We start from the raw sequence: 12574 nt of genomic DNA, 5'->3' as shown, positions 1-12574 counted from the left end.
CCCTGGAAAGTACAGCATCTGCCCAGGACTAATAGGAGGGAGGGTGGAAACAAGATGAAGCATTATACCACAAGTTAAAAATAAACAGAAAATTGCATTTTTTCATATAGTAATTGTGATGCTATGTGCTGTGGTAATTACTACAATAGTGCTAATATGATATGTACCAGTTAATATTAATGGACTGTTTTCTTCTCATCCATGTATATAAATGGATAGAGTATGGTATGTGGCATCTGTTAAATGATTAATGGTTAGTCTGTGCTGTACAGCAAATCAGTTAAAATGATCAGAATACTTTTTTTTTTTGCAACAGAACATTTTCACTTAACCCTGTCTTGTCATTTTAAACCCTCAAACAGAACTATGCAGCTTTCATTTCTTTATTTTCGAAAACCACTGGCAGGCCCGTCAGGAAGTCAAATCCATTCAAATTTAGGGATATATTTCTGGAGACAAGAGAATGAAAGGTTGTTGCTATTACCTTCACAGTGCCCTTTGCTATTCCTTTTCCAGCCATAGCAGCAGTCAAGCTTAGAGCCATAGCGGCAGACTCCAGGTTGATTCATGGTTAGGAGCTGCCTACGACCTCGTGAGCTGTGCATAAAATAGAACAGATGAATTAATGGATCCCCTACAGCACCAGGACCTGGAAAGATGTTCCATTTCTCCATTGTGTAGGCTGGCCACACTGGTGTTCTGTTGAAGTAACTGAAATTAAACACTCCTGAAGCACCTTAATCGCAAGTGTTATCTGCCTATGTGGTTCACTGCAGCAGAACTGACTTGCTCCCTCCAGCAAAAATGCTGGTTATCTTCTGTTTGTTAAGCTTCTAAATCCTCTGCCCCTTTTCAAGGATTTCAGAGGGACAGGCATGAGGTTCTAAGGTGGCCTTCCATCTATGTCCTGCATATATATCCAAATTTACTTAACTCTAAAGATTTACATCAGCTGTGTTAAGATGTACATCTCTGCCCTTAGCAGCCAGTGTTGCTGCTGGTTCTCAATTAAATAAACAGCAAATAAAAGCACAAAATCGAATGATTTTCCTCCAGTTCTAATTTGCTGAATTTGAAAGCACACAAAGACTTTTGGTGCACAGATGTAAGTTTTTAGCATCACACATTGAGCGTCAGCCTATGAAACCTACTAAGAAACCTAGATTCTGTGGTTATAAAATGATGTGCACCCATTTTCGCAGCCATTTCTGCCACCTTTGCAGTTAAATTCCGATATGAATCTATACATAGCAGCAAGAATAGTGCTCACATAAATCATTTTACCAAGAAAGGTGCTGTTAAAAAAGTTTGTACATAAATAAAATAAGAGGCAAATTGCAAGGTGTCTGTGATTCATTCTCCTATGCTTTGGGTTTGTTTCTTTAAACCAGGAATAGGCAACCTTGGCCCTCCAGATGTTTTAGGACTACAACTCCCATGATCCCTAGCTAACAGGACCAGTGGTCAGGGATGATGGGAACTGTAGTCCCAAAACGTCTGGAGGGCCGAGTTTGCCTATGCCTGGTTTAAACCAAAGGCAACCTGAGCACCTGCAAATCCTGGTAGACTTAAACCCTTTCCCTTCTGATCACTTTCCAGGTCAAATCTCCTTCAGCTGATTTTGGTTAAGGAGGAAAAAATGCAGCAGAGAGAATCACAGAACTCCTTGTGACGTTTCCTTCGGCCTTCTCTCCATAGAATAGTTATGGCCATCCAATTATGAACTTCCTATGAACTTTCATAAAGGTAAAACGAAACCATGGATTGTCTCTGGAGATAAACATGATTAATTCAGCCACAAACCTTATGTGTAGTAGAGCTTCCTAGGGAAAGAAATATGAGAGAAATAAATTGTTTTGTTTTATTAAAAAAAAACTTTTTACATGGCTTGGTTAATAAGCCTGGATGGAGCTGATAGCAACAAGACAAATCCACTTAATCTTGCTGCCATTCATTCCTAAACAGAGGCTATCGGGAACATTATTTTGTGGATTGTGTTACTTTATAACTTTGCTATTAGCAATGGGAAACGCAGAATGAAAAAAAATGTGGTTCAGTTCCTCCATCCCCCTGAAAAAAATTATCCTTACTATTTTCAAACTTAAATGATAAAGGTTAAATAGAAAAGCTGTATAGGTTTTAAATCCCACTATTATATTATACTTTGTGCTCTATGGTACTATTAAAAAAATGTTTATGTCATCATCATCAAAGAATCAACAGCTTCAGCCTATATGCTGCATCACCAGTGATATTCAGCATGGGATGTAGGAACATTGGACTTGCATCCAAATTGCTAACTCAAGCATACCCAGAGGCCTGTAGGATTTTAAGAACACACACACACCTTGAACTGCTGGTGTTTATGCCACGTCATAGGATTTTTAAAATTGTCACCTCAGTTTCAAAAGTGGTTTGCTATGTCAAGGGTGGGGGTATGTGTGGCTGCCAATTTGTATGAAGATATAGTTTGCTACTTCCTGGCCATTAAGTGTAGGAATTCTGCATGATGCCATGGCTGCCATCATAATTACAAGGAAGTCAGCAACAGTTTGACCCAGTGAGTCTTGTTTCCAAATAAACACGGTGCTATTTTTCTCGAAAAAGAAGTACCAGAAGTCACCTTGAACACCTTGAACACCCTCTTTTTCTTAGAATGGCAATTGCACACACCTGAGAGGTGCAAGGACTGAGTTCTGGCAAGTTCCAGCTTAAAAAAAGAAGAAGAAGCCCTGAGTAAACACATTTATGATTGGGCTGTCTTTCTAAACTGGAAATGATTGTGGGATATTGATGACAATGAAAATTAGAAAAAGCTGCAATGTTGTGCTTCCAAACACTGCTGGTAAACATATTTAGTGCATTAAATCCTCGAAAGTTTCCAAGGGGGGGAAAAAAAAACAACCAAGTCCAAACCTCACAAAAAAATAATAATAACCAACTGATACTTTAAAAGAAACTTGTGGTTTATTCTCCCTCTTAAAATTAAAAGCAAAAATCGCATGTCAGCATCAAATAGCTCCAGATTTTCTTCCAATACATTTTCAGGCTTAAGGGGAGATACTGTAGACTATCAAAAGGAAACCAGAAACCCTGAAGAGATACTTCTGAGTTGCAGGGGGGTAGTGGTCAATCGAGTGGAAATGACATCCACATTGCATATAAATAAAACATGCTAAGCACATTAACAGAAAGAAAAGAGTTCCAACATTCCCCACTGCCTAGTCCAGGCATATACCAGGACTACTGCTGAACTTCTCACAAGGTAACATTTAGCAGTATATTTGTGATTCACCAACAGCAGAACCAACTTCAATTGTTCAAAAAGCCATGCTTACCAGAATCTGGCAGGTTCCAATTACCTTTGCAGCTGCTAACTGATCGGAAACAAACACTGATCTGCCGCAATTAGTGTGTGGCGACAATGCAGATCTCCATGCATGAAAATCTTTATATACATGTTAAAATGGTTTCAATTTACAGAAAAGCTGCCAACCTTGCAGACTCTGGAATCATTCTTCATACAGAAGGCAAACCATGTGTGTACAATAGGTCCTGTGATAGCACATCACACCGATTCCATCATGCATGCATGCAAAGAAAGCAAGGACTCATACAAAGTGCAGCATCTACAAAGTTGGAAAGGGCTGAGAACTTTTCACTCTAGCTTTCCCTTTGACTGCCATTTTTAGTTTAGGTCTGTGCATTTGCTTAGCTTTGGGATTCACTCGCTCAGAGTTGCAATGTTGTCAGAGCTGTTCAATTTCCATGGAATTATGACACATAGTTAATGAGGCTTTTCTTACAAGGTCTCAGACTACTTACTTTGTAGGAATTACATTTATGTCATAAGAACTACTCCAGAGTACAGCAATAAGTTTAAAGTTATTCCTTAAGGTTTTTGACAAACTTGATAGGCTACAAGATTAGAGAAAATATTTATTTCTTTATTTCATAAAGTTTATATAGTGTTTGATTGTTTTAAAAACCCTCAAAGCAGTTTACAAAAGAAATAAATCAATAAAATTATTAGTATAAACAGTTAAAACAATAAAAAATTAAAACCAGCAATAAACTAAACACACACCAGCAATCTGGGTAGATTTGTCTAAACAAAAATGCTTTTAGGAGGCGCCAAATAGAGTACAGTCAAAGCGCCTGCCTTATGTAATATTTACTTCTTTTGAAATCTGCTGCTAAATGCAAATCCCAAAAGTTTATTGCTTTATTTCCTAGAGGTTTCCAAAAAACCCTTTTATTTATTGTCATTTATCTTCTACAAATTTCCACATTTCCTGTGTTTTTTTAAAACTTTCTTTTTAGATACTTTGGCTTCACTTTTTCTAAGCCGATTCTAATTTTGTGACTTCCTGCTCTTATTTCCAACCACCCATAGATGATAATGATTTCTTCATGTTCCTGGTCAAATATTTTTTAACTCATTCATTTAAGGTGCAATCCTAATTAATAGGGCTTACTTCTAGATCAGTACATACGCATTGATTAGGAGGCAGTAGTCTGAAAGTTACCAGACGGGTCTGTTGCAGCGGTCTGGTCAGCGGAGGTTAATGGAACCAGCAGCATCACTGAAGATTATCTTGATGACACTGACAGAGGGGTCAACTATCTTGTTTTCCTCAAGGAGGTGCCTCTCAAAGGATGGATTCTTCAGGAAGGAGAGAACAATTTGGGAATCAGAGCTAAGCTTACCCTCTTCGTGTGGGAAGTGATTTCATCAAAGTGTAGATGTGAAAGCGAGCAATAAACTGGTAGTAAGGGGACTAAAGGGACACGGGTGGCGCTGTGGGTTAAACCACAGAGCCTAGGAGGTCGGCGGTTTGAATCCCCACGACGGGGTGAGCTCCTGTTGTTTGGTCCCAGCTCCTGCCCACCTAACAGTTCAAAAGCACATCAAAATGCAAGTAGATAATAGGTACCGCTCCAGTGGGAAGGTAAACAGCGTTTCCGTGTGCTGCTCTGGTTCGCCAGAAGCAGCTTAGTCATGCTAGCCACATGACCCGGAAACTGTCTGCGGACAAACACCGGCTCCCTCGGCCAATAAAGCGAGATGAGCGCCGCAACCCCAGAGTCGGTCACGACTGGACCTAATGGTCAGGGGTCCCTTTACCTTTACCTTTAAGCGGACTAAGGTAGAAAGAGACACAGAGGCCCAACTTGTCCTTTATAAGAATCCAATACTGTGACACTGGTAGCCGCTAAAAAAACCACGAATGTGGGAGTAGAATCTGTTGGGAGTGTTAATGCTGTGAACCCTCAGCTTATACTCAACCTACATATATGTGAAAATAAAAACTTTTACCACAGTAATGCCTCCAGTCACTTCATTTAAAGGAAACCAACTCAAAGTACACACTGGAACCTCTCTTTCTCTCCCAGAGCCTGTGGTGCATGTAGCACAGCTTTATATCTTTGTGAGCTCCAAGTAGCTAAATGATCGACAGCATTTTTAAATAAGACATGGTGTGGTTTATTTATTCTTCCAGGAGAATTTAGAAGAAACTCATATGTTACTCAATTTTCCTTTATCTCCCTCCACACAGTGCTTGAAATGTTGAGGGAAGAGGAAAGTAGGAAAACCTCAACTTCCATGGTTGGCCAACCATGCTTCCATTGCCTTATAAAAGCAGTAACTGGAGGGACCAGGCACCCTCAGCTCCCCGTAATTCAAGCACTGCCCCAATACTAGATTTACTGGCTTCAAAACATAATGATGTAAACTAGAGCAGGGACCTCCAGGGTCAGGTGAGAGACAACGGTAGAAAGGAGACAACCAACGAGGGATGTGATTGTAGGGATGTGAGTGCAGGAGGAGGTTGTCACTTGCTTCTTCGATGTCCAAATGCTTCTGAGCATTCTGCTTCTGAGGAATCACCGGATGCTGGAAAATACACTCTTTCCCCATTAGTGGTCTCAAGACAAGAGATTTTCCCTTAGAGACCTCTCTTCTTCCAGCTGTACTGATGCTGGGTTCAGAACAGAAACTCCTCCTAGGAATCTTCTTCAAGAGCTTTCCTCACTCCTCCTCCTGCTCCTCCTGGATTGAGGCAGGGAGGTCACCGCCGATTTCTTTACGTCAAAATGTGCCTTCCCCACTCCCTATTTAAAAACCTTGCTGTACAAAGAAAGGTAGTGTGATTCTGCTTTCCCTACCCAAAATCCCTTACGGTAGAGAAAACTGGAGAGTCTGGATGGGGATGAGTGACAGGAAGAATGCCAGAGCGCCAATTGGTGTGGAATGCTTCTAGCTCCCATGTTTCTTGAAAGGAGGAGAAACAGCCAGCAGACCACACAGAAGGAAAAAGAGCTGAGGTTTAGTTAGTTAACAGGAGCAGGAAAGAGGGGAAGAAGCAAGTGGAAGAACTCAGGCAGGTGTACCATTTAAAGGAAGCCCAGAGCATCAAAATGGGAGGGGATGGCATCCAATAACACTGGGGGGGAGCTTAAGCTGCCTTCCCCTACCTGGTGCCATCCAGATGTTTTGGGGCTGCACTGGGTAGGGCTGATGGGAGTTGGAAGTCCAAAACATCTGGATAGTGTCAAGTTAAGGAAGTCAGGTTTAGAGCAGGGCTTCCCAAACATCTGAGCTCACTGACGCTTGATGAGCTTAGAAGCAAAATTCTTAGAAATGTAAATGAAATACCAATATATAAGCAACCTTTATTAATCACCAATTGCCATTGCTAGGAATCATAACATGTAAGGAATACTGTTGTATTCTGTGGATTCAACTTATTAAATAAAGAGGTTCCTCATTGGCAATATTATATATACGGTGCATATGCCCTTTATTTCTCATAGTTCCTAATCAAAGTTTTTGCAGTATACCTTAGAAACTTCTTTTCTACCTCTAGACCCTTTTTGATGCCCTTTTGACCCCTTCACATAATCCCATTGATCCCAGGTTGTCAATATTGGCCACTTTTGGTTTGGAACTGTGGTTTGGAATAAGGGTCGGGAAGCTATGGCTTTTTTGGCAGGCTCAGGACCAAGCGGGATATAAAGCTAAACGAGTCTATCCATTTCATATGCAGGTTTTTAAAGGTGTACATTTTAAAACGTAATGAGTGACTCAGACCACTTCTATAATGGTAATTTGTACTTGCTCTCGAAACTATGTTTTACCAGAGGGTTGTTTTAACTCACTGAGTTAAACTTTCAGGTTTGATTTCAGCTCACCTATCCCCATATTTGAGGATGCTGCCAGTACATTTTATATACTGTGTGGCCAGGCCAGAAACACACAGGACAGGACAGTTTACTGGGAATATCCAATTGCCAACATGCAATTTCAAATGCTGTGTAAGTCTGTCTGGATCCCATGAGGGAGTTAGGCTATTGCTTAAGAAAACCACCTGCCCCTTTGATTTGGACAAAACTCCTCACACACTTCCGGATCAGGCTTAACATACAACATCCCTTGCAAGGTTCAGCTACGTATTATGGCATACAGTATTCTATGGCAAACGCATGAAATCAGCTGTTGAAGAGGCAAGGCACAACTGAGCCGCCCTGCAAGTGGAATAACCACGAAGCAGAATGAGACAATTGTCTCAGGAGATGAACGCAGGAAAGCAGCAAACAGATCCCCCCCCTCCCCAGGTCCACCACTCACTACATTATTGCTCTCTGGTGATGCTGATGACCCACCCACCCAGTGAGGAAGGGGTGTGTGTGTGTGTGTCTGTGTCTTTCCTCAAAGGAAGGCATTCTGGGGGGGGGGGGGTGACCAGGAGGGTACTTGTGCCACCACAGTCACCACACACAGAATGATAAGGACTCCCCACCTTACCCTGGTCCTTCCTCGGAACAAGACACCAGTGGCGTAGCGTGGGTTGTCAGCACCCAGGGCAAGGCAAGTAATTTGCGCCCCCTAACCCGTGGATTTTAGCACTCGAGTCTCTTCCGCGCCCCCCCAGATGTTGCGCCCGGTGCGGCTGGCCCCCCCTGCACCCCCACGCTACGCCACTGCAAGACACTGAGGCAAGACAGAAGAGGTGGAGATAAACTGCCTTCCCACTAATGTGGGAAGGAGAGGAGGAATTGGGCGTGGCAAGGGGAAGCAGAGGAAGGCACCACTACCGTCCCAGGGGGTTAGACTAGATGACCCTCAGGATCTCTTCCAGTTCTATAATTCTATGATTCTATGAAGAAAGGGAGGGGTGGCATCAGGAAGAGGAGAAACACGTGTGAGAGAGAGAGAGAGAAAGAGAGAGAGAGAGATGCAATCCCTTGCACACTGACCTTGGCCCCTCTTCTAAGGTATACAGCATGCAGACACAACTTCTGGCATTATCTTCTGCACTACTCTCATCGAAATCCTCACTAAATCAGGTGTATAGATTAGGAACACTCACCACAGCACTAGCCTCAGAGCAGCCACACCTTTAAACTACTGGTTTGTTCTTTTCCCCAAAAGAGAATTGCTTGCCACCCAAAGCTCTTTCAAACAACATCCGGCAAGGTGGAAGCCCTGTCTCCTAGATCCACAGGCACGGGCTGTGATCACTTGAAAATGCACTCTGCACGCATTCCCCTCACAGAGCTGCAATTCCCAGCTGTATTTCTCACTCAGGTTCTCTGGCACCCCGCGTGAAAAAGCCCTAGCAGACCAAGCACTGCAGAGCACCCATCAGAATAAATTTCAGGAGAGGCAGGTCACAGATTCAGCTTCCAGGTGAATTAAATGCTGCTTTGAACCAGCCCTTGGCGAGTGACTCCTAGCCGCAAAGACTGGCAGACAAGTGCCTGAGAGAAACCCCACCCACTCTCTTATTTTATTTAAACCTATTTATATTAAATTTGTACACCACCCTCCATCCGAAGATCACAGGGCGGCTCTTGACATAAAAATACCAAATGAGAAACACAAAATATGCATTAAAACAAAAACACTGGCTCCAAAGGAACAGGTATCAGTGGCGTAGCGTAGGTTGTCAGCACCCGGGGCAAGGCAAGTAATTTGCGCCCCCTAACTCGTGGATTTGCGCCCCCTAACCTGTGGATTTGCGCCCCCTAACCCTAACCCCCAGATGTTGCGCCCGGTGCAGCCGGCCCCTCCTGCACCCCCCACGCTACGCCACTGACAGATATAAAGCAGTAGAAACCCCCATGACCCCCTGCCCCTTTTTGATACTAACCTGACATTTTCGGGGAATCCACCTGCAACAAGGGGCAGCCAGGAAAGAATTAGAAAAGTGTTCCAGGCGAGCAGCACCATGCCTGAGGAAACTGAGGCAGCAACAGGAGGCAGTTGGGTAGAGCTGGGAGAGAGAGAGAGAGACAGAGAGAGGTCCTTTAGTTTGAAACTAGAAGGCAAACCTACGCGCGACGATCCAGGGACGCTGCTGCCCACGCCCCCCTGTCTCTGAGGGACCCCGCCTCGCTTCTCGGGGTCTTCTGTTCCTCCCTGGAAGCTGGCTTCGCCGTTCTTCTTCTCCGCAGCTATTGGACTCCTCCCAGCCTTTCCATGGGGCAGGGGAGCAGAGCTGGCAAGTGCGCAAAGCTGCAGGACCGAGGAGCCCGCGCTAGATCCAGACGGGAAAAGCCACGCTGGGGTCTGAGCTTTGCCTCTCCGGGGTCTGCATGCCTCGGCCTGGGGGCGGGGCGGAGATTTGCATGGGAGATCCGCCCCGGCAGACCCCCACGTTGTTCAAAGGCCCTTCCCTCCCGCTGCAAACAACGGTTTTATTGCATGGAGAAGAGGTGGGCGAGTGGGGGGCGGGTGGGACCGGCACTTGCTTAAAATAATCGTAAACACGCTGCTTTATGCACCTTCAGCTTGGCTGTCCCCAGACAAGAGATCAGGTAATTAACAAATGAGAAACAAGCAAATGCGAGACAAGCATTGACCATAACAATCCAAATGGGTAAGGGGTTTTCGGGAATAAAGCGTCGCTCATATTACTTGGGACAGTAATAGATACGCTGTTTTATTTTTTTATTTTTGGCGTCGGGTGCAAGGGGAACCTGACCTGCTGCCATTCCAAAAACTGGACTCTAGTGCAGTGCTAGAGCATCTGCATCACATGATGCAGAAGGTCCCAAGTTCAGTCCGTGGCATCCGAAGTTAAAAAGGGCCAAGGCACCTTTCGTCGCCGCACACCCTGGAGAGTTGGTGCGCAAGACTTTCTCCCAAAGGATCCTGGGAGTTGAAGTTCGTTAAGAGTGCTGAGAGTTGTAGCTCTGTGCAGGATGAACTTCAGTTCCCAAGATTCCTTGGGGGAAGTCATGTGCTTTGAGCATAAGGTGCCTATACTGCTCAAATAGTCTGGACTGCCTTAAAAAGGTAAAGGGACCCCTGACCATTAGGTCCAGTCATGACCTACTCTGGGGTTGCTGTGCTCATCTCACTTTATTGGCCGAGGGAGCCGGCATACAGCTTCCGGGTCATGTAGCCAGCATGACTCAGCCGCGTCTGGCGAACCAGAGCAGCGCACGGAAACGCCATTTACCTTCCCGCCGGAGCAGTACCTATTTATCTACTTGCACTTTGACGTGCTTTCGAACTGCTATAGGTGGGCAGGAGCTGGGACCGAGCGACAGGAGCTCACCCCGTCACGGGGATTCAAACCGCTGAGCTTATCTCTGAAGTCTTTTCCAAGTGACTCCTTTATTGAGCATTCATCCTGATTTGTTTGCATGAAGTTTGTGAGGTGATTAGGCAATGCCAGCAATTTATTGAGCAGTCGTTGTGATGTTGGGAAAAGTTATATGATGTCACACTGAGCAATTGTTATCCCAAACGTTCCATTGCTTTCCCCGTCATTGACTTGTCACAACAGGTCTGATTTTGAATTGTGCCATTTGAATTTTGCCAAGATGTAGTTAAATCCTACCCAAAATCAAATCTCCTTAAATAACTTAGAGATCAGGGTATACCTGCACCAGCCCCTTGTTTACCTTTCACCTCATTTAACTATCTCAACTTGCATGGATACCAACATTGCTATATTTCCTGTGGCACTTTCTTCTCTTAGGACGTTTGGACTCGGGTGCCTTATTTTCAGAATAATTCTGTATGTGTGCTATTAGCGCAATGTTCAGTGCCGAGATCCACCCTGTTAACTGCGACAGAGTCTACAGCATTAGGCTTGGGACCTCTGTACCATAAGGAATACCTCTTCTGCAGGTCTGCTCAGACCCTTAGGCTCAGACCTACAGGTGCCTCATCCGAAAGAAATTTGGAGAGTGACAAGGAAGGAGAGGGCTTTCTTAGTGGCTCTCCCCAGTGACATTTGCCTGGGACAATTCTGAATTTATTCCAGCACCAGTCAAAAACCTTTCTTTTCCACCAGGCATTTGAATGACAGCCAACTGCTTCTCAGAATGGGATCAGCTTTTAATATTAACTGTGTTGTGTCAATGGAGAAGAATTTGGCTGATGACAACAGGATTGCTGTATGTGTCTTCGTTCCAAACTAGCAGGACAAAAAAAAAAAGTGCAATTTTGTGTTCTGCACTGCTGACATGGCAAGAAATTCTCTGGGAAATTGCCTTTCGCTTCCATCCCAGAGACTGAAAGCAGCATAAGTTTCCAGTACTAGGACTATCTCTAGCGAAGACTGTGGATGCATTCAAGCACACATCTCCATTGAATTGGAATGTTATTGGTGCACTGAGACCTACCTGCCCACAAATCCCGAAGGACACACCAAGGACTGTCTCTTCTGGTATTTTCTTACTGTATCAAGAAAGCTTGAACTCTAGTAAAAGCCCCTTTGGGATTACATGGAGTTTACATTATGTTCTTCAATGCTTTTCCTGCCTATTCCTTTGCATTGTGTCTACAGGTCATACAAGGAAGGGGAGGATGTTCAGGCTTTAAGGATTTGTAAATCCTCCAGGGCCAAACTAGGCTATATGCTAAATGCATGATTGCATTTAAAGTACCCAGTTCCTCCTGTTTAAATAACAGCCACAGGCTGTCCTATTCAGCACCAGCACCGTGGCATACAGTGTGGAGGGGTTAACCCTCACCACACAGTCCTGACAAAAACAAACCTCCTCCAGCTGCTATTTCCCCCAGGAGAGAAACTGGTTTGTGTAGAACCCAACATATAATGCCCACCCTCCTTATTTGAACTTCTATTCACCCCCACATTATTTTTTTCTATTATTTTTTCTGTAAGCCGCCCATCCCCTTGGGATCTTCCCAACACTTTTTTGAATGAATGAAAGAAAAGACTTGTACATGGCTTTCGCTAGGAATTTTGGAAAGTATGAATTCATTGCTCTGGACATGGTTTGCCTAGATTTCTGTCACTCTTGCCCCACACCACCACTGTGTGTGTGTGTGTGTGTGTTCGTTCATTCATATTCATTCATTGGTATTCTAAAGTCATTCTGTAACATGGAAAATCCATGTATGGGTAGATTTTTTTTTTTTGCCTATCTGTTTTCTCATATATTACTACAATGAAATGTAGCCTTCTTAACTTCCTTTGAACATCATTCCATGATATTTAAACATGAAAGAGGCCTGTAATGTATAGCTGTGCTCTGGCAAGGTTAATGTGCTTCATGTTAACTGATTGTCCCATAACTCAACCCCCTT

The 12574-nt window shown here is 43.9% G+C and overlaps 2 protein-coding genes across 2 annotated transcripts in view; both read right to left on the bottom strand.

Annotated features, from left to right (window-relative positions):
• OFD1 (OFD1 centriole and centriolar satellite protein) overlaps positions 1-12574 on the bottom strand; it is a 321339-nt gene that overhangs the window by 99575 nt on the left and 209190 nt on the right. The window lies entirely within an intron of this gene.
• EGFL6 (EGF like domain multiple 6) overlaps positions 1-12574 on the bottom strand; it is a 48622-nt gene that overhangs the window by 32112 nt on the left and 3936 nt on the right. The window contains exons 3-4 of the mRNA XM_083611848.1: positions 9159-9281; positions 485-597 (exon numbers count right to left, since the gene is read on the bottom strand). Coding sequence (XP_083467974.1) covers positions 485-597; positions 9159-9281 — 236 coding nt within the window. The remainder of the gene's footprint in view (positions 1-484; positions 598-9158; positions 9282-12574) is intronic.

Source organism: Podarcis filfolensis, assembly GCF_964270895.1.
Source record: "Podarcis filfolensis genome assembly, chromosome: 4".
NCBI lineage: Eukaryota > Metazoa > Chordata > Lepidosauria > Squamata > Lacertidae > Podarcis > Podarcis filfolensis.
Note: the sequence above shows the minus strand (reverse complement) of the source record. Positions and strands in the feature narration are given on the sequence as shown.